Below are 22639 nucleotides of genomic sequence, written 5' to 3'. Positions count from 1 at the left end.
TGAATGTCTGAAATATGCTAATGGAATTAAACTATAAATCCTACCAAGCCATGATACAACGGAGAAATGATAACTTAATCTCATACGCTTGTAAAAATAAATTTTTTAATACTCACAAAGAAGTCCTTGAGCTATACATATTTTAAGATTCATGCCATTCATGTCATGATTTGATAGTTTAACCAGGCCAGTGACCATCTTAAAAATACATCTGAGTCATTGATGAATGTGGCTGACGATGAAAAGAGTTCAATGAAGGTCTTTGAGTCAAGAAAGTGCAACGGACTAAAACGAATATAGAATATGGGCATCACAATAGTTCCATTCGACCCGTTTTATTGTTTTTATTTTATTTTATACATTCAAATCTTCTTAAAAAGGGATAGTGTAGTTTTTTGAATTGTTTTATTGTTTTAATCCTACATGTAAGATGTATCATCAAACTAACCTGTGAAAATTTCATTTTAAAATGTTTTTGAGATCGCTAAAAATACAGAGCGATTATATCCCTCGCTTTCTATCTGTATCATTGTCTATTAGAAATTAAACAATTAAACAACTACATGTAGGTTGCATGAAATGCAAGTATCTTTCCAAGTCTAGACTATCTATTAAAACAGGCCAGTAGTTGATGATCCCTTGATTTCATTACCAGTAATGATATTGTAGCTATTGTAACGTTAGACAGAAGAAGTTTTTTCCTCCAGCAATCATGAAATGTGCACGTATGGACTTCCTGAACTGAGCTTCTGGACTGTATCAGTATCACACAAAGGAAAACAGATGTTTTTTAAACCACTTTGATTTGTCAATTGCCAAAGGAAAAAAAACAAACTATTACATATTGGCATGAATTGAAATTGGAGCTGGCACAAATTGGCTTGGAAAGAAAACTGGAGCTGGTGGTACGAAGTGGAGTGCAGGACTTGACTTTTAAGACCATCTCCAACAGACCACATATTTTGCATGGTTGAAGTATAAGAGAGGTTTGCGGTAACATGTGAATATCGCAGAGCAAAGGCCTACTGATTTAAACATTTAGTCGTTACCCACCGGTTCTTTTCAGAACCAACACTACTCAAATGAGTTACATGTATTCACATGGTGCTACCGCAAACCTCTCTTACACGACAAATTTTTAGTGTGACCAGGAATAAGTATTTAATACAACTACAGGACAAAAACATATTCTAGCTCTCTCTTTAGTCGTGGAAGAAATTGGACTCTAAAGCTGAAGTACACCCGGATTTAGGCCTATATATTATGTAGCAAATTTTCAAACAGTTTGGAAAAGTACTAGTCCACTGTCCCTACTGATGATTGGACTCCAGCCAGTGGTCCTGTGGATATAGGCCATATTGAGTAAATTGGCAGAAGATGGGTCTGGCAAGAGAATGGGTTGACATCAAACTTGCCAGACAACAAGTTGGCAAAATGATAAGGTACATTACAAGTTTGGAAAAATATTTGTCCGGTGGGATAATTTCTTCCAAGGGCAATTGTTTCTCACTTAACTTCATTGTCATATTTCTGTATGTATATATGCCCAATACAATGCCGTCATTTCTGTAGGCTATTTATAGTATGTATCAAACCCATAGTATCCTGTATGGCGACAACACTACAGTACACACATATGATTGTGTTGTCCAAACATGTACAGATGAACTATCATATCAAGTAAGAGTATCTTCACATCTTGATTATTTATAATATAATTTTTAATGGAAACTAAATTATTAGAAACTGACTGACTGCCACTTTTTCATTAATTATGACCCAACCCCGCAGTACGCTTTTGCTCATGTAATAAGTTACACAGAAGAAGCCTGAGATTAATTTTAGTTTTACCATATTATTAATTATATCTACTTGAGTTTATATTGCATATATGATTATGGGGAATAACTAGACCCAGTAACTGGGGAGCTGTATTCCTTTATCGAAATTTTGACATTTTCTGTCATACTACGACCGATATTAAATGTGAAAATTCGAAAAAAGGAGTACAGCGCCCCAGTTACTCAACTGGGTCTAGGGAATAACAAGAAATTGCCGTAGGCGTATCCCGTGCCACTTTGTCTCAGCATCACTTTGTTAGTCCTTTCTCTATAAAATAATGGTTATTAACAGTACAATTGTTGGTAAATAAAAAGGTGGACACAGGTGGGGCATAGTACTTAGTAACTCGATGACTTTTTAAATTGTTTTTGATGAAATGATGTATCTTTTTGGGAAGATGTCAAAACTGTACAGCGCCCCAGTTAACTGCCACTAATAATAACAATTGGTATATCATATGTATAGGGATAGGGTCAGTGACAACTGTACTGTCTTAAGCAGTGTCTCACTACTGTCCTTACTCTATGCTATAATAAAAGTAAGAAAGGGTCAAGACGACCACACAATCATACACCCATACCGCGGCCAGGAACCGGCCGGAAGTTATCGTCCCCACCGCACGTACTCAGATATGGGTTTCGTGATATGGTCAAACTCAAAGTTTGTACCGCGTTCGCATTTTCATAATTTATAAACAGCAGAGTCGACACCAAATAAAACACATTTTACAAAATGTCAATCTAACATAAACAAAAAATGCAATTATTCACAATTCACAAATTTATTTGAATGGTTTATAAACGGGAATTGTTGTTGCACTTACCTAAATTTTCAGACGAAAACCTGACAGAAACTGTACGCGAACTGTTGCCGGTTGCACGGTGACACACTGAATCTTCACCACCGATGGTGTACGGCAGTCAATGTCACTGAACTCATGTGTTTAGTGAAGTGAACCAGTGAAAGGAACACACCCAATTAAAATGCCGTTTGATCATCGAGGGTTTTCCACCCGTGTCGTCTGCAAAAAAACAAAAAACATAGTGCATCTCTGAAGTTCAATTTACTTTTTGTCTGAGAAACTTGAAAGAAAGTTCTGAAAAAAACTTGTTGTCTCAACATTTGATGAATTGTTACAATTTCAAACAAACGTTTGATTTGCATATCATATTCTAAAATAATTTGCACTAGCAGAAATAACAATTAATTAAATTTTGAATAAAGTCTAAGAAACGATAATGTTAAAACTCAATTTAACTTAATGTAATCATCACTCTTTGAATCAATCCAAGTTTGGTTAACAATAATTTATGTAAGAATTACGGTAATTTTTGTATTTACCGCACCCCCCCCCCCCGTCTTGCCGGCCCCGCCCTCCCCTCAAAAATAACCTCTGCTGCAATTTGTTCGATCTCTTTACTACACTATGTCAAACGCCACATCAAATTTTCCAAATGTAAACCAAGGTTACGAGGTTATGAAAAGAAGAAACTGCCCACCACTACCCAGACTTCCATAGGTACATTACCCACACAGTTCTGGAAGGGCACCAATCTATGAGAACCAAAACAAAATGGCAGACTCCATGTCCGAAGTAAATTCTGCTGATGATGATGGAGTAGCTTTAACCGGATTGGCGAGTGCTTCTGCTGCAGCAATGAATCTAGATGTTGATTTGTCACTTGATGATGTTACGGTATGTGTTGCTGTGTTTAATTGATTATCACAAAGCCTACAAATTGTTTAATTATTTTGATTTTAAAAAGTTCTGCAGAGCGCAGGAGGATCGATCGAGGTGGGCGGGGTGTGAACCGTGTACCCATATATAGTCCCCACATACAATGGTGGTACATGGATCCTGTACGGTCTAGGGGTCAAAATTGCCACTGCACTAGCCTGCCCCTACCAGATTTACTCCCGGGCTGCTCATGTTTCCAGTTCGATAGCCCAGCGGGCTAGTGCTTTAGTGGAAAAATAATGCAACAATCAACATCACAAACAATATTAAAACGAATAATAAACTGCTGTGTTGATGGATTGTAAATAAATGAAAATTGAAATACTTTTAGTGAACTGTACGGTGTACAGACAGTGTTTCTGGTAGGATCTATATTCACAACGCTCTTTTTATTGAGCCCAACGAGAAGATTTTGTTTTATAAGGTATTTTAAATAATCAAATTAAATGCAGTTAATTATTGAATTGTTGTACCTTAATAAAAGTGTACAGCACATGTTTTTGTAAAACAAAAAAGTAAACATAAAGCCGAAAATGAACGGTAGTACTGCAGATCTTTTAATGAGCTCATAATTTTTTTTTTTAATGCTTTAATCGGTTCCCTTTATTCATCTTTTTGTAACAGTCACCATGGTAGAACTTATTATGTTTTATGGATGTCAATTTGAATTGCATTATCTTTCTAATGTTTTAACTCTTAATAATGATTCCTTAATTTTTAACAATATTTTCTGTACTTTTGAATGTCTTTTGAACTTGTATATAAATAACAATATCAAATCAATCAATCAATACAGATTGTGACTGGTTTTTTGTCCACTTAGAATTAGATTAGGAAGTTGACTGTGACAGCAAAAGTGTCAACACTACATTGTCCTGTTACTTTATAATTGATATGAGTCTGAGGAGATGAGTATCAGACAATTTCAACAAATGTTTTCTTCATACTTTACCTCATCTATAAATAGACAGATCGTTTATTACAACATTTTGTTGCTTTTCATCCTTTCTGGAGGACAAAATAGTTATTAATTAAGTGTTTTGTCCAAGGATACAACTTGTCAAGAATCAAGACCGGGACTTGAGTCGAACCTACTCCTAGAACTATGAGTTTCGTTCCGATAGTGGAATGAACCTCATAGTTCTAAGAGTAATTCAAATCCACCCTCTGCTAAACTGTATGTACTTGTATGTACACCAAAACTTGAGTTGGGCTAGGACTTGGCACTAAATTTGTATATTAAATTCAATTCGATTCAATTCAAGTAAACTTTATTTCATATTACATTTCTTGAAATAAAATGTATACCAAAAATTACATAGATAATACTAAGCAAGATAATTGTCACAGAAAAGCAAGTGCTTGAATGTAATATGAACATCCTTGCCTTCAGTTGGAGAAAAAATTGTTTAGGTCCTTTTTAACTTGGTGTAAATATTCATGATGGGTTTTGTGCCAGGACCCAATTGGCTATGGTTGTACGGGGTCATTATTAATTATTCATTTTGCGCAAGTTTGACCCAGAGGGGCTACCCCAACATGAGGAGCAGTGAACCTCAAGTTTAACCTTACAGTTAATTTGCATAATATGGTAAGTTTACCATGAGAAAGGATCAGGGTGTTGGCTGTGGAGTGTACAAAGAAGTGTGTGTGAAGTATATAAGAAAGGATAGTTTTGGAAGAAAAGATTCAGTAGAGTCTTCAGTGGTGAAGAGTGCATGCCAAACTTTCCATGCTCTGTTGCATAGAGTGTAGTACAAAGAAGTGTCTGTGAAGTATATGAGAAAGGATAGTGTTGGAAGAAAAGATATATAGTAGAGTCTTCAGTGGTGAAGAGAGCATGCCAAACTTTCCATGCTCTGTTGCATAGAGTGTAGTACAAAGAATTGTGTGTGAAGTATATGAGAAAGGATAGTGTTGGAAGAAAAGATTTAGTAGAGTCTCCAGTGGTAAAGAGTGCATGCCAAACTTTCCATGCTCTGTTGCATAGAGTGTAGTACAAAGAAGTGTGTGTGAAGTATATGAGAAAGGATAGTGTTGGAAGAAAAGATATATAGTCGAGTCTTCAGTGGTGAAGAGTGCGTGCCAAACTTTCCATGCTCTGTTGCATAGAGTGTAGTACAAAGAAGTGTCTGTGAAGTATATGAGAAAGGATAGTGTTGGAAGAAAAGATATATAGTAGAGTCTTCAGTAGTGAAGAGTACTTACCAAATATTTTGCTGCTCTGCAAGCCAGATTATATTTTTGCAGTCAGATTAATTATTATCCTAGTCGAGAACTGAGGTTTTTGGCAAGGGAGACATGTTAGACGACCGGATCATCAACCATGGCCTTTTTGGGAGTTTGAAGGGAGCAGGAAGGCGCACCAAAGTGTATTTTTTTCATTGGTAGTACTATTATTTATTGTAGTTTGGATTTGGTAACCGAATGGATTAAAGGAACACGTTGCCTTGGATCGGTCGAGTTGGTCTTTGAAAAGCGTCTGTTATAATATGCATATGGGTAGAAAGATGCTGTAAAAGTAGAATACAATGATCCACATAAACATGCCTCGAAATTGCACGGTTTTCTTTCTACCTCGTCGACTAACCCGGTTAAATTTTTGACTCCCATAAATGGCCGACCGTGTTAGTTCGCACAGTAAAAGGAAAACCACGCAACTTCGAGGCAAACTTGTGTGGATCATTGTATTCTACTTTTAAAGTATCTTTCCAACCATATGCATTTTATAACAACCGGTTGCAAACACCTTTTTATAGACCAACTCGTCCGATCCAAGGCAACGTGTTCCTTTAACCCTTTGTTCTAACAATAATCAACACAGAAAATGAAGTGGAGACCAAAATATAAAAGAGAGTATGAAGCTTTCAGATTAAGTGAAGGCTTGTAGAAGAAATAGTAGACGGGCAAACTACAAACTTGGAGACAAGACAAACATGCGATTAGAAAAACAGGCAAGCTTAGCTATTATGTTTCTATGTTTTTTTTCATGTTATTTTTATAGATTGATGATGATGAGTTTGACATTCCAGAGTTGGATTCAGCTCCAACATTAGACAGTATCTTGAATGAGGTAAGTAATGGCATGGAAGGCCTGTATGCTTCGTTTTTGAACGGGCAAGGGCACCATTTTCTCCTTGGAAACGAGGCATTTCAAGGGCACCAAGACAATGACCAGGGGGGTTCAAGGCAATTGCCTTTGTTGCCTCTGTGGAGTATTAGGCGTGGCATTGTACAAGGGCTGATAAACAAGAAGGAAATAAGTTTGAATTATCTTTGGAAGTCTTATCGGGATAGCACCTTTTCACCATAAAGGCCATGTCCGTTCACACGGAGTAATTTTTCAGGCAACTTGAGGCAATCAAATGCACCGCATGCACAAAAGAACACTTCAGGCTAAAAGTGTCTGTATCACTCCACCACTTTTACATTCGATGTGAAATAATACATATTATCTAATTTATCTCAATGATATATCCCTTTTTGTAAAAATGTGTGAAAAAGTGGTGACGGGATATGGAAAGTTGTCCCACTTAAGCAGCACAAATTACTTTTAGTAACTCACAACCTAAGGGAATATTGAGAAAACTGTGAATGAATTTTCTTATCTGAGATTGTCTGGAACTGGTTGCCTATACATTGCCTCAAGTAACATGACCTTAAGGCCAATATAACTTAGAAATGGATTTTAGCTTCTGGTCAGCGGCCGCATGGAATTCTGCCACCGAATGGATGGTAATTCAATGAACGATTTCCCTTGTTTAGCAGATCAAATTGCTACACAAATTGTACCAGTTTCTACTCAACAAGCATCCTTTGATATTCAGTTTTCAGTGTGCACCAAATAAATTAAATCTTTACATTTTGCTGTGCAAAATTGCTGGTGAAAATCATTCCCAGGAATTGTTCATCTTGGGCCATTGCAAAAGTGGCCCCAATGTAATTCCAAGACTGTAAAACTTGCAAAAAAACATTGGTCTATTATTTCTTGTTTGATGCTCGTAGAATGATGAGCCGTTTGATATTGATGCACAGTCTCTGAGTCTCTATGGTCAAACCAGCGATGGTTCAGCCCCAGTATCTGAACCCAACACACCGAGCAGGTCACCTCATAAATAGTGAGTATAATTTGTTTTTAAAGTACAAGGCTTTCTGCTTCTTCTCACCCATACACTCTTGATTTGTTGAGATGTAAAACAAAGAGTCACTCCAACAGCTTTATCCCATGTACTGCATCTCTTTGTAACTCCTTGCATGTTTTCCTCCATCCTACATGTAGACTGTTTTAAGAAGAACTGTTACTCCCCAGGGTTATTTTCACCTTTAATATTTTTCTTCTTGTAGCCACTTCAAAATAGAGTTGTTCTAATCAACCCTGCCAATACACTAATCGAAAATTTGCTAGATGTAATCAGGAATTTTGGAAACGGATTTGACCAATTGTTTACTGTTAAAATGTTAACTGTCCCAACCCTAGACATTGCTATGGTTGAAAACTCTGCGTTTTTGTATGATTGTACTCCATCATAAAGTGTCATATTGGGCAAAGTTGCTAACCATTTTTGATTTTGATCGTTCCAGTGGGAGGAAAAAGAGTGTACAGTATCCGAACCATGGTTCTATCATCCGACATGTTGTACTCAAGAATATCTCATCCCAGCTCATGTCTGCATCAGTAAGAATCATAATTTCTTTTTTTTAAGCAAAGTAGACCAGTCCATTAAACCCTGCCTAGCACATGTTGCCACCATCTTGGTTATGTTCCCTGTGTCCAGTATTAGTAATGGATGCTAATATCCGTTGTACAAAATGGAACCAGACTATTTTTCCTTCCAGCCTCGCTTTGATTACATTGAGTTGAATGGGAAAAAATCAAGATGGCCCCACCAAGATAAAAGTCTACTGTCTACTGTAGTAGATGGACAGGGTACAAATTATCCACAATGCAGCTATCCTTGAGACAGCAGGTCGCATCCCCTTTGAGTGCTCCCTATAAACAAAAAATCATATTTCTTTGTTTATTGTGCACAATTACTGCTTCGGATACCAAATATAATAGCAACAGTGTTACAATTCCTTAACCTGGATGATTTGATTGTCTCTTCAAAATCTGACCGGAAGAGGTATTTACAAATGCAAGTGTTTTTGGTTGTAGGATCGTGTACAAGCAGGAAGTCCGTCAGCCATGGCAATCTCTCAGTACATAGCAGTAGGAACCTCACATGGCCTTATTCTTGTCTTTGGTAAGTTTGTTTGTTTGTTTGTTTGTTGGGTTGTTTATTTGTTTGTTTGTTTGTTTGTTTGATTTTTCTATTATATCACCACTAGAGAATCTGTTAATAAAGGAATCAATGTGTAGTGAAGAGGTTTTCAACTAGTGGTTTAAACCCGCGCCGAGGCCTGGACTTGATGATTGAACCGATGACGAAGTCGAGGTAAATTATCAAGAACCTGATTCAACACACTTTGATTCCCATTCATAAATATCTTTTCGATCAAAAAACATCAACATTATTTTGTCAAAAGGTAAAATAAATGCAAAAATTATAATTGTTCAATGATTTCTTTCAACACAACACCCCTCCAGCTATGAAACGGTTAGGCCCTCGAGTAAACAACTCCTTATAAGGAGATGCTGTGCGCGTCGCGCGTATCGCGTGATGTGGCACAACTGTCCCGGCCGTTGCTCTCGACCAATAGGAATGAAGAAACTGTCTTACACGCACAGGTGCAAGCGCGCGTGTCACGCCCATGTTATAACACTTTTTACTGGTGTTATGTCATCCGTTCAAACAATACCTCGTGATGCCCTCTCGACCAATCAGAATGGATAAATTGTCTTGGGTATTTATGAATGAATTAGACACAAATGATGACAAAAGTAGGACACCATGAAAAAGCCAAGGCCTACATGGCTTATAATACAGGCTTTTTGGCCAATTTCGCAAAGGGCTAAGGTCGATCATAATCAAGGTTGTAGCTAGGGCAAATTGGATGCCGGCTAATTTTGTCGAGAGCTTGGTCGAAAGGATGGGTGTATGGGGGCAGCGTAGCACCTCACAACCAGGTGGGATCAAGGGGCAGCGTATTTGGAAGCTGAAGGGTTTTAGGTTTTGTTTAAGCTTTGATGGGTTCCCCAGGCTTTCTCTTGCCCATCGTGCCTTTGACATAGTCATTGTCAGAGGAAAAAACATGTCCAGGGAGCCATAGAAAATAAATACTTATTAAGTTTTAAGTGTATATTTAAGAGTAAAATCCGTTCCTATCTTCAGCTTCCCTGAGTTTTTTTCTTGTGTCCCTATACCAAGAGTTGCATTTAGCCTTGTTTTGGGCAAACGTGCACAGCAATATAGAATAAAATAGAATTACGTCAAGTAAAAATCATGGTTTCTTGTTTTTAAATAATGTATCTTTCTTTTTCTTTAGATCCAAATCAAGTGTTAAAATGGTGTCTTGGGAGTACAGCACTAGGAACTCAGTATGGTGCAGTATCAACATTGGGTATCAACAATGATTGTAGTCGACTTCTGGCTGGGTTTGCTAGAGGACAGGTGACTATTGCATTTTGTAATGACTGTCTGTTGTTCATAAATACCTCAGACAGTTTCTCTATTTCTATTGGTGGAGAGTGCGTCCCGTGGGTGTGTATAAACCTTTGTTTATGACCGGTAAAAAGTGTTAATTCATGGGCGTGACACGGGACCTTGCACCTTTTCTTATAAGACAGTTTCTTCATTCCTATTGGTCGAGAGCAACGGCTGAAACAGTTGTGCCACATCAATGGAGAGATGTTGATAGTATAAAACACTCTGAGAAACGGCTCCCTCTGAAATAACGTTTTTAAGAAAGAAGTAATTTCTCACTAAAATAATGTCAAAAGGACAACCCTCGAACAGGCATACATGCCCACTAAACATAAAACAAACAGACATGGAATAAATATCATACCTGTCTTATGCTTTTTAGTGAGTATTGTTCAGCAAATTGGTTTTTCTATCAATTTTGTGTTTTTTCTGTATTACATGTAGATCACCATGTGGGATTTAACTAGTGGCAAGCTTCTACGCACCATCACAGATGCCCATCCCCCAGGTTCTGCAGTCCTTCATATTCAGGTATATATGCAAGAGGAGTTAACAACAGTGATTCGCTGGCCAAATGCCTTCTAAGTCAAGTAAAAAAAACATCAAGATGTAATGATAATAGTTTATTGTTAATATGGTTTAATGAGATATCATCAAGCACCACAAGGCAGGACTGCCACTTTAAGGAGAGGGATTCACTCATCTGATTTTGGCTATCAACCCAAAACAATTATTACCATGAGCATGTTGCCACCTACTCTTGGTGCTGAAACAGGGTTACCCCCTTTACAGTCCGTCCTACCTTCCGAACTTTGTACAAAAACTTGCTTAGCATGAAATTTCTTCCTCGATAAAAACAGGATTATCAACCAAATTCCCATTTGTTGCATATTGCTTGTTTTACTGGTTTTCAGCTGTTGTTTGCTTATCCTAAAAATCACGTGAAACTTTGGTTGGTAATCCTGTTTTTCACAAGGCAACAATTTCATGCTAAGCAAATGTTTGAGCTTAGCAGCTCTATGAAATTGGGCCCAGGATTCAAACCCACACTCTTCTGCCGACAGTAATAGGTTTGGGTCAGGTGATCTAATAGACTGCTCAACCATTTATATTAAGTTATTGGTTCTGTCTCTATAGTTCAGCGATGATCCCACGATGGCGATCTGCAGCGACAGCGGTGGTTCTGTATTTGAGCTGAGCTTCAAACGGGTCATGGGAATGAGAACGTGTGAATCCAGATGTCTCTTCTCTGGCAGGTATGGTAACCTGTGTCTCTTTACCCGTGGGCAAACTGAAAATCAGTGTGTAATGGATTTCTATAGTAAAGGCATCAGCCTGTTCTATTGTCAAGCTTAAACTTTGCTTCTGATAGAAATTAAATTGAATTTTTTTTAAATTTTTTTTTTATTCTGAAATTCCTTATTTTAACAACTTAAAATCTAAGTTTTCCTCCATTATCATGAGGACTCTATTTATTGCAAATTGAATGGATCACATTACTGAATTTGACCTTGAAGCCCCTCTTAAAGGCGCTGGATATCTTTAGTAATTGTCAAAGACCAGTATCCTCACTTGATGTATCTCAACATATGAATAAAATAACAAATTTGTGAATATTTTGACTCAATTGGTTATCAAAAATGCAAGAGAATAATGAAAGAAAAAACACATTTTTTGAACAATTAATTTGTGTGCTTTCAGATGCCTAGACAAACATAAAAGACTTCAGGCCTGAAGCCTTTTAATGTTTGAGTAAGAAATTACCTCTTTGTAAAAAAAGAACTACACTACTTCAGAGGGAGCCGTTTCTCACAATGTTTTATCCAATCAACAGCTCTCCATTGCTCGTTACCAAGTTTGTATGCTAACAATTATTTTGAGCAAGTAACGATAGTGTCCAGTGCTTTTAAAGTTTTTTTTTAGACATTAATGTTTTACCATGTCATGATGGTCTTTTTTTTTTATTGCTGGTAGTCGTGGAGAGATGGCGACCATAGCACCCCTTCATGTTCACAGTACAATCAAGGAACATCCTATGAAGGAAATGGCCATCCTAGCCATGGCAACACTCTCTAAGGTATGAAGACTTGAGGTTTTTTATGCCTACTTTTGGAGGCGTCTCAAAAGTCAGGCATATTTGAGGTGCAAAAGAATGTCCAGTTCAGTGTGCCAGTCAAAGATTAATGCACCATGAATCATTTTTGTTGTGGTTAATTACTTCGTTGACAACAATGAGGTCACCCAAAGAACATGTCTGCCCCCCATCAACCAGCTAATTCAACGACACCGCCCTGCCTTCTTTGGTCATGTCGCTCACCTAGCTGACAACATCCCAGCTAAAAAAGCTCTAAGCATCGCCATCAACTCCAGGGGAGGCCTAGCACCAGCTCCTGGCTGGAAGAGACCTACAGGCCGCCCTCGATCATCCTGGGCCCAACAACTTGGCTGGCCTAGTGAAATCGACCACGTGTGGCGTGAGGCCGTAGGACGTGGACACAGGAGATTCGGCCGGACGAACCCTTGCTGTCTCTGCGGTTGACTAATTGATTAACTCCTTTTTGTGCTTAAGCTCTATTAACCTTGGCCCACTTTGTCTACATGTTGCACTGTGTTTCATCGGACTTCAAGAAAATGGCGCTTGGATTAGGTTTAAGAAAAAAAAGTGTACAGACATGAAAGAGAAAGAGAAAAATGAAATGTGAACAGAAATAATTTGGCTGTATATCTGAACATGGAGTAAGGATGATTGATCAGATGCAATGAACAGATCTTTTTATCCAATGTTTTTTTTCTTGAAGTAGTGATTATATTATTTTTTATTTAACAGGTTTTTATTGTCAGTGTTCGGCCGAAGCTGACTGTGATATTCACAAAACAACTCAAGGTAGGTTTTTTATCTGATTGTTACCACCTTTTTAAATGATACTTAAACATGTTAGTTTTATTGTATAATATCTACATTTACAGGATTAAAACAATCGTACGTTTCCAAAAACCTTTGCCTTTAAAAGGCACTGGACACTATCGGTAATTACTCAAAATAATTTTTAGCATAAAAACTTACTTGATAACAAGCAATGGAGAGCTGTTGATAGTATAAAACATTGTGAGAACTGGGTCCCTCTGAAGTGACATAGTTTTTGAGAAAAGTAACTTTCCAGTAAAATATTCGAATTTGATTTCGAGACCTCAGAATTAAATTTTGAGTTCCCAAAATCAAGCATCAGAAAGCACACAACTTCGTGTGACAAGGGTGTTTTTCTCTCATTATTATCCCGCAACTTCGGTGACCAATTGAGTTCAAATTTGCACAGGTTTGTTATTTTGTGCATGTGTGGAGATACACCAAGTGATTAGACTGGTCTTTGACAAATACCAATAGTGTCCAGTGTCTTTAAAGGCAGTGGACACTATTGGTAGTTACTCAAAATAATTATTAGCACAAAACCTCACTTGGTGATGAGTAATGGGGAGAGGTTGATGGTATAACAAATTGTGAGAAACGGCACCCTCTGAAGTGCCATAGTTTTCGAGATAGAAGTAATTTTCCACGAATTTTATTTCAAGACCTCAGGTTTAGAACTTGAGGTCTCGAAATCAACCATCTAAACGCACACAACTTCGTGTGACAAGGGTATTTTTTTCTTTCATTATTATCTCGCAAGTTAGATGACCGATTGAGCTCTCATTTTCACAGGTTTGTTATTTTATGCATATGTTGAGATATACCAACTGTGAAGGCTAGTCTTTGACAATTACCAATAGTGTCCACTGCCTTTTAATACTTTTTATGCTGTTTCTTCTCAGGGTTAAAACAATCGAATGTTTCCAAAAACCTTTGCCTTTAAAAGGCACTGGACACTATCGGTAATTATTCAAAATAGAAACGGCTCCCTTTGAAGTGACATAGTTTTTGAGAAAAGTAATTTTCCAGTAAAATATTCGGATTTGATTTTGAGACCTCAGAATTAGATTTTGAGTTCCCAAAATCAAGCATCAGAAAGCACACAACTTTGTGTGAGAAGGGTGTTTTTTCTTCCATCTCTCAACTTCGGTGACCAATTGAGTTCAAATTTGCACAGGTTTGTAATTTTGTGCATATGTGGAGATACACCAAGTGATAAGACTGGTCTTTGACAAATACTAATAGTGTCCAGCCGTCGATTTCACAAAGAGTTAGGCCTCGTCTCATCTCGAGTTGGGACGAGTAACTGGTTCTAACTTAGGATTAATCTTAAGGTCTGCATGCTACAGTGCAGGGTTGGGACTCGTCCTAAGTCATAAGATTAATCCTAAGTTAAGAAGGGTTTTGTGAAATCGATGGCAGTGTCTTTATGATGTTTTTGCACTCGAGCTATAATATACTTTTTTATGCTGTTTCTTCTTAGGGTGATCCGTCCACGCTACCTCTCCTGGCATGGCAGTTTGTCGTCATCCAGGGAAAAAACACTGATCGGGTTGTGGATCCAGTGCTGGCATTCGCAAGGACTAACATGGTCTACTTTTACCAGGTACCAAAACAAAGTTACCAAATTTTTTTTTGAATGTAGCTGAACCAAAAAACTACATTCAAAACCTTTCATGGATTTGCTCCATCTTACATAAAAGACCTGTTACAACTTCACAACATACTCCCAGGCCTTGGATCTTCTTCATCACAGATTTGATCTATTCCCAAAACTCGCCTGGCAAGCTAAAGGACCGGGCCTTTTCCAGCTGTGTGCCCTGTCTCTAGGATTCCTTGCCAGATGAGTTCAGGGACACCTGGGCCCAATTTCATAGAGCTGCTAAGCACAAAAAAATTGCTTAGCATGAAATTTCTTCCTTGATTTAAACGGGATTACCAACCAAATTTACACTTGTTGTATTGTGCTTGTTACTGGTATTCAGCTGTTGTTTGCTTAGCATGAAAATCACATGGAAATTTGGTTTGTAATCCTGTTTTTATTGAGGAAGAACTTTCATGCTAAGCAAATTTCTGTGCTTGGCAGCTGTATGAAATTGGGCCCTGATCTGTCATTATTCAATGCCATCTTCGCTCGTTTGAACCACAGTGATTTTGACTTTGACCGGTGCCTTTGACTGGTGATCAAGATACTGTCCAACATATAAACTTTCTGTTGTTTTGTCTGCAGGTTTTGTACAGTGAAGATGGACTAGTGAAAGTTGTTCCTCTCCAGTCAATAAAGCTTCCATACAACCTGATTGCCCTTCATGTGAGTTACTTTTAACATACATTCTACTTGCTTAGTAAGTTAGTTTTGTTAAGCAAAACTCAGCAGGACACCAGTCATATGCACTTTAACAAAGCAAATTTGGCTGGTAACCTGTATCTGCTAAGCAAGTTCTGTCGGAGGCCTGCCCTTGATAATTGGCACATTATTTAAAATTAGCAATCACATAATTGTGAATGGAATACAAACCAAATTTAAGTGCTTCTTTGTTCCATATCAATCGAGGCAAAACGTACACGCTATTTTTCAATTTTCCACATGTGTGCATTTGATAACAAATTTATCTTCCAAAATTTAATATTCTTTATCCTCGATGCAAGTTTTCATTTATTAAATTTATCTTGTTCACAGTGGTTCAATCCCAAGACGTTGGTTGCCATAGATACCACTGAACGTCTGCACCTTGTAGACGTGAGGACGGAGGAGGAATTAGAGGTCGTTGACCTGGTGGACATTGAACTGGTGTACGGCAGTAGTTTTTTCAAGTCCTTAGCTACGGGGGGAAACGTTAGCCAAGCAATGGTAAGTGCAGGTCAAAGGTCAAAGTAAGAGAGATATTTGACTTATTGAGAGCGTATTAATTTTTTGACTGGTTTAAGGTGGATACATTCTGGAAAAATACAACAATTCTGCAAGATAAAAACAATTCTCAATAACTACAAATGTGAAATACTTTACAAAGATGAGGATAATTATTCAAACAGTAAAAACACTTGGTAAGAACATATGTGGGATTTGAACCCAGGACCTCTGCATTGCTATCTATTGAAGCATTTGTTGTATCGTGTACACTAAACTAGTACACCAGACACGAGTTCTTGTGTTCTGATCAGCACAGTGTGGGTTCGGGTCCCGGTCTTGACACATAGTTTTTGTTTTTATTTCCCACAGGCTCTTGCAGGTGAGCGTGCTTGCTATCAATCCATCTCATCCTACAAAGGACAACTTGTCATTCTCGGAACAAAGGTAATAATAATAATAGTAGCTTCTTATGTAGCAATCATATCCGTCGCTCAGTGACGCTCGAGGTGCTTTAACATACAGTATTTTCCTACAAGGTTTCAATTCACATTTATTTCCACTAACACATTTCCACAAATTTCAGAACTACATTGTAATGCATCTATATAAAAGACATAAAAAAAAATAAACTAGCGGGAAAGCGCGTGGAGGCAAGGCCCAAAATAAGCCAGGTAGCTTGTAGCGGCTTGCCTTTACGTAACAAGATACATAAACAAAGGTACATGCTTCAGACAATACAAAGACAAAACAAACAGATAGACAGACGAACAAGCTATTTGAATGATGACGAAGGATGCAAAGACTCGGGTTTTGTAGAGCTTGAAGTATGAGGCCAATTCCCTTTACATAGCTTGTGTCCGCCTGCTGTTTAGCCGACTGATGATGATGATGACATGGCACCATGTAATGGTTTACAAGTTGTCTCATCCTAAACATTTATTTCCCCCAAATTTGTGAAAATGATTTGGAAGTTTGCATTTTTCTTAAAATTTTCCAAGTTAATTGGGGAAAAATGGAATTAGCTTTTGCAAGCTGCTTTCCAACCAAAAGGACCTATACTATGAATTCAAAAAATTGTATGTCGACTCTAGCAGAGTTTTCTCGAAGGCTAAATGTGGTTAATTTATGACTTCGTAAAAGCACCAGGGCCCATTTTAAAAAGCCTGTAAGCACAGAAACTTGCTAAGCAATAGCATTGACAAAACCTGCTTTCGAAGAAACTGGTAAGCAGCAAAAATTACATAGAGATGACATAGTTGCCACTGATTCCCAACTCATTATTTTTGCTTAACTTAAGCAGTATTTTTTGCTTAATGGCTTTATGAAATTGTGCCTGGATCTATGAGGGGCTCCATTCAGTAGCAGATTGTTTCCTCGTACAGGACATTCAGCGTAACTAACTTCCTTAATCAACCCACTTTGTTATAACTAAGTTCATATCATGGCTTCTTTTGATCTGTTGTCTCCCACAGTCTCTACACGTTATGACAACCAGAGCATGGAGTGAGGTAATAGAAATTATCAATTTGTCAGAATATTTTTTTATTTTTTTTTCCTCATTTGAAAGTGGTCTTATCTCTGGACCCAAACTTTCTAAAATTGCAGCTTTAAATAATGTTGCAAAAACAAACGATGCTTGAAAACATTTCAACTTTTAGTTCTGAGATGAAAATCTTGTTTTGTTAAAGACACTGGACACTATTGGTAATTGTCAAAGACCAGGATTCTCACTTGGTGTATCTCAACATACATGTATGCATAAAATAAGAAACCTGTGAAAATTTGAGCTCAATTGGTCATTGAAGTTGCGAGATAATAGTGGAAGAAAAAATACCCTTGTCACACAAAGTTGTGTGCTTTCAGAAGACTGATTTTGAGACCTCAAAATCTGATTCTGAGGTCTCGAAGTCAAATTTCTCGAAAACTACGTTACTTTAGAGGGAGCCGTTTCTCACAATGTTTTATACTGTCAACAGCTCCCCATTACTTGTTATCAAGTATGGTTTTATGCTAATAATTATTTTGAGTAATTACCAATGGTGTCCACTGCCTTATAAAAACTTGCAAAAAATATTATTTTGAAAATCTTGTCTTATATTTGTTTCGTAAAGAGGCTCGATATCTTGGAGAAGGAAGACAAGTACAAGGCTGCCCTGGCACTGGCGTTGTCTTTCTACAACGGGAAAGCAAAGGCAGTTGTGGGTGAGTGTTGAAATGGGAATGTTTGGTTTTATTTGTCGTCCCTTCACCATCATTTTTTGTGTCACAATGATTTGTATGGAAGGGAAACAAGATGGCGGCATCGTGCTAAAGGTCTATTGATGCTGTTTATCGAGGTGGTACGCTTACACTCGTTTCAGGATGGCCTCTGCCGTGCCGCACCAAATCGTTTAGGAGTGACTCTAGGTCGACCCAAATCTGTTTTGTTTTTAGACATGCAAACTTAAAGGAACACGTTGCCTTGGATCGAACAAGTTGGTCTATAAAAAGTGTTTGAAACCGTTTGTTATAAAATGCACTATGGTTATGAAAGATGTTTTAAAAGTAGAATACAATGATCCACACAAATTTGCTATGAAATTGCGTGGTTTTCCTTTTACTTTCGACTCCCATAAATGGCCGACTGTGTTTAGTTAGTCAACGAGGTAAAAGGAAAACCATGCAATTTTGAGACATGTTTGTGTGGATCATTGTATTCTACTTTTACAACATCTTTCTAACCATATGCAGTTTATAACAAACGGTTACAAATGCTTTTCAAAGACCAACTCGACTGATCCAAGGCAACGTGTTCCTTTAACCTAATATTTACATTAGCTCGGCTTATGACAAAATCGATGTCTGAAACCAAGGCGCTCCAGAGTCGTTCCGAATAAATAATAATAGGAATAAAAAGTCTCCCATTTTTTTCCTGATTGTCTCTCGTTTGTCTGTCTGTCTGATCAGGTTTGTTTGGAAATACAGAGGACAGAGGTAAAACAGTGGGTGAAAAGGTAAGTTTAAATCAATGTGGTATAGAAAAATGTGTAACAATTGTAAATGCACTTGTTTTGGGGGGAAATTTCTCTATGGTTGATTAAAATTCATGAGGAAAATTTGATGACTAACTTTATTTTGGTGTTGTAGATTTTGGAGCTGCTGTTCACTTATGTCGATGTCTCCATGAAGCATGGACCTGTCAGGGGGGCAATCCACTTGCTGGAAGAGCATTTTCAGGTAATCTAATCTAATCTAATCATTTATTGTTTACAATTATCTCAGCACACTGTACAAAGTGACAATTAAAAGTTAATGTTAAAAAAAATGAACAAGAAGAGTAAAAAACTTAAAGTAAACAGCGACTACCAAGAATGGAGAACGAAACACCTGAGCTTTAACCAATGACTTAAAGGTGAAGCTGTTCTTGTCATTGACCACTCGGGGGAAAAAACAAATGTTTCAACTGATGATAGTGAAACTGTATAAAGATGGATTACACATGACATCATTGACCACCATCTTTGATGAAACATGCACAACGCCTACTGTTTTTATAAAACTTTTTACCTTTATTTCTTGTGTTTGTTTTCATCAGAAAGTTGTCCCAGTATGTGTGGATTACTGCCAAACACTTGACAGAAGGTAAATAATAGTAATAGGTTCTTATATAGCACTCGACACACCCTAAAGGGGCATACTAAAATGCTCAGTATTTTCCCTCCATGGTATTTGGAGCTACATTATTGTAGTATGAGACCTATTCCTTTAAAGCACCATGTAATAGTTTACAAGGTGCTGTGGTGCAATTTGCTGCCAATCAAACCAGGAACACCGGGGCGAACCCCTTCTCTTTCTGATAAGTGCACTGGGTTCTTTTTTGTGTGTTACACAACACACGGGACCAATGGCTTAATGTCCAATCCGAAGGACGAAGCATCATGGTTAAGTGTCTTGCTTAAAGGCAGTGGACACTATTGGTAAATGTCAAAGACCAGTCTTCTCACTTGCTGTATCTCAACAAATGCATAAAATAACAAACCTGTGAAAATTTGAGCTCACTTTGTCGTCGGAGTTGCGAGATAACTATGAAAGAAAAAAACACCCTTGTCACACGAAAATGTGTGCTTTCAGATGCTTGATTTCCAGACCTCAAATTCTAAATTTGAGGTCTCGAAATCAAATTCGTGGAAAATTACTTCTTAATCGAAAACTACGTCACTTCAGAGGGAGCCGTTTCTCACAATGTTTTATACTATCAACCTCTCTCCATTACTTGTCACCAAGTAAGTTTGTATGCTAATAAATATTTTGAGTAATTACCAATAGTGTCCACTGCCTTTAAGGACACAGGTTTCATGACTGGGACTCAAACCCAAACTCTGCTGATCAGAAACACCAGACCTCGAGCCCTGCACCCTCGTTGGTTCTCTGCTATGCCACAAGGGTTTTTCAGACCATCCTGTTTTCCTCTCTCGGATCTCTGGGATCTCTGGTTGTGCTCCGTGGTTATAATGGGTCAATCTGGCTGGCTGCCAAAAGCTCCTTTGCATGCCTGCTTCGCAAACAAGTTCTAGCTGCGTCCTTTGCAATTCAGCTCTTAGCTGCGAGTAAGGATAATTAGCCTCCCAATTGATTGTTATTAATGGCTTGGCCAAGACACGCCATTGTAAAGGCATACCATTGAGTCAAGTTAGCAATTTTATTTCTCAGTTATTTGATAATATTTATTTGTTTGAACACTTTTCTCGCGAATTTCGCAGGGATATTTTATTTGGACCGATCTACGACCGTTTCCAGCAGGACAGCATAGCTAAAGGCGTCTTTCTGGAATGCCTTGAGCCTTACATCCTCAACGATACGCTGACGTCCATCACTCCAGGCGTCATGAAAGATTTTGTGGACCACTATAAGACCAAGGAGATGGTTCATAGTGTTGAAGCTTGTATTGTACACATGGATATCGCAAGCTTGGATATTCACCAGGTAAAGGACAAATTTATCGCAGCGTCTTATAAAAAGCGTGGTTCTATTTTTATCTTTTGGAACAAGAAACCCTAGGTACTTCTTATTAGAGATAAATTCTACTCAGAAAAAAAAGTAATAAACCCACAGTTTATTTGCCAGGTGATATTTTTCGCAGAACTCAGGAATGCAGTATATACAGTGCTGAATACACATTGGTGTGCGGGTAATCAAATTGTAGTCTTTATGTTTGATGCGAAATGAACATCTATTAAATGTGTGCGGTACCTGCAGCTAATATATAGGATACTAACTGCCTCTAGCCACCAACTGTGCTTAGCACTTAGTAAGGAATCTTATGTTGTCAAATTCTATAGGCGTTGAAGCACCTGCCGTCAATTTCACCAAACTCTTCCTAACTTAGGATTAATCTTAGGACTTAGGACGAGTCCCAGCCCTGCACTGTAGCATGCAGACCTTAAGATTAATCCGAAGTTAGGACGAGTTACTCGTCCTAACTCGAGAGAGGATTAATCCTAGTGTTTCGTGAAATCGGCTGCAGGCTTCTTAGACATCTGCTCTAGCAGTGCAGTGGTCATAGACTTGAATCCGACCCGAGTGATTTGCCTTGTAAAAGAATCCACAGGTAAATCACTTTGGTCGGATTCGAACCAACAACCTTTGTATCTTGCTAGAGCAGATGTCTAACCACTAGACAACCAACCCAGCCTGGTGGCTAGAGGCAGTTTGAATCCTATTTGTCCAGGGATAAAGAATATAATTTAATTTTACCCTTACTCTTTGATTCTATTGTTGTGTTTAGGTGGTGTCACTCTGCTGGGCCCATGGTCTGTATGACGCCATTATTTATGTGTACAATAAAGGGATGAACGATCACATCACTCCGTTAGAGGATCTACTTCAAGTCTTGGGGCAGGCTGTGACTTCGGGGAAACAACTGACTGGTGAGTCTTTGTAGATGAGAAATAGCTGTCATCAATTACCAACTATGCTTAGCTCTTTGTTAGGTGTACTGTTGAATCATCAAATTTAAAGATTTTTGGTCAGGTTTAGGGAAAGTCACATATATAGGATTTGAGGCATTGCATGTTGAGGTATCAATGTATATTTGGTTTGCGGTAACACCATGTGTGTATCAACTTGCCAGGTAGAGTTTGTTCTTAGAGAACTGTCTTGCTTTATTCTACTGCCGCGGAGTAGATAATCGGAGGTTCGGGAGACTTCTCAGTTCTGAAAAGAACTGTCCTGCTTTTTAACTATTACCAGGGCGGATGGTATAGAAAATAGACTGGACTACTACTTTAGCTTATAGGATCGTAATTAACTGTACTGCCGTGGGGTCAGTTCTGAAGTGGTCTCAACGTTTCGACTAGCTTGCTCTAGTCATCGTCAGGAGACTGTCAAATAGTGATAGTTATTCTCGATTTTATATAGACCCATTTTACATCTATATTTATACGTGTAACACCTTGTAACGGTACAAGGTGCTGTGGTGCAAACTTAACCCCTATCTGCCGAGCTACATGATTATCTAAAGTACAAACAACAATTTGAAACACCGATCTAGGGATAAGCATCTAGATTTTATAACGCAAAAAAACATTTCACCAATTGCTAAAACCTATATGCCCCTTTTATGGTTGTAAAGTATCGCAGCAGCCTCATGATGTCACGCTGTTTGCCATCCATGTTTTTTTTGCATCTGACATGACTTTTGCATGCACTTTGGTTTAATCGACTAAGCTTGCAATATTTGT

General features: G+C 38.0%; 2 protein-coding genes across 3 annotated transcripts in view; one reads left to right on the top strand and one right to left on the bottom strand.

The window, feature by feature from the left end:
- Positions 1 to 2742, bottom strand: part of LOC117291838 (advillin-like) — a 57261-nt gene extending 54519 nt beyond the window's left edge. For both annotated transcript variants that reach the window (XM_033773770.1, XM_033773771.1), the window contains exon 1: positions 2666 to 2742. The gene's annotated coding sequence lies outside the window, so the exon portion shown is untranslated. The remainder of the gene's footprint in view (positions 1 to 2665) is intronic.
- Positions 2743 to 3418: 676 nt separating this feature from the next.
- LOC117291640 (vacuolar protein sorting-associated protein 8 homolog) overlaps positions 3419 to 22639 on the top strand; it is a 39532-nt gene continuing 20311 nt past the window's right edge. Inside the window, exons 1-21 of the mRNA XM_033773482.1 lie at positions 3419 to 3538; positions 6585 to 6653; positions 7586 to 7698; positions 8162 to 8255; positions 8736 to 8823; positions 10007 to 10131; positions 10609 to 10695; positions 11302 to 11420; positions 12139 to 12241; positions 12992 to 13048; positions 14553 to 14675; positions 15300 to 15380; positions 15750 to 15920; positions 16290 to 16364; positions 17393 to 17428; positions 18032 to 18122; positions 18867 to 18913; positions 19047 to 19136; positions 19495 to 19541; positions 20660 to 20882; positions 21685 to 21826. Coding sequence (XP_033629373.1) covers positions 3428 to 3538; positions 6585 to 6653; positions 7586 to 7698; positions 8162 to 8255; positions 8736 to 8823; positions 10007 to 10131; positions 10609 to 10695; positions 11302 to 11420; positions 12139 to 12241; positions 12992 to 13048; positions 14553 to 14675; positions 15300 to 15380; positions 15750 to 15920; positions 16290 to 16364; positions 17393 to 17428; positions 18032 to 18122; positions 18867 to 18913; positions 19047 to 19136; positions 19495 to 19541; positions 20660 to 20882; positions 21685 to 21826 — 2092 coding nt within the window. The 5' untranslated portion in view covers positions 3419 to 3427. The remainder of the gene's footprint in view (positions 3539 to 6584; positions 6654 to 7585; positions 7699 to 8161; positions 8256 to 8735; positions 8824 to 10006; positions 10132 to 10608; positions 10696 to 11301; positions 11421 to 12138; positions 12242 to 12991; positions 13049 to 14552; positions 14676 to 15299; positions 15381 to 15749; positions 15921 to 16289; positions 16365 to 17392; positions 17429 to 18031; positions 18123 to 18866; positions 18914 to 19046; positions 19137 to 19494; positions 19542 to 20659; positions 20883 to 21684; positions 21827 to 22639) is intronic.

This window comes from Asterias rubens, chromosome 6 (assembly GCF_902459465.1).
Source record: "Asterias rubens chromosome 6, eAstRub1.3, whole genome shotgun sequence".
Taxonomy (NCBI): domain Eukaryota; kingdom Metazoa; phylum Echinodermata; class Asteroidea; order Forcipulatida; family Asteriidae; genus Asterias; species Asterias rubens.
The sequence above is the reverse complement of the archived record's forward strand: the minus strand, read 5'-3'. Positions and strand labels throughout refer to the sequence as shown.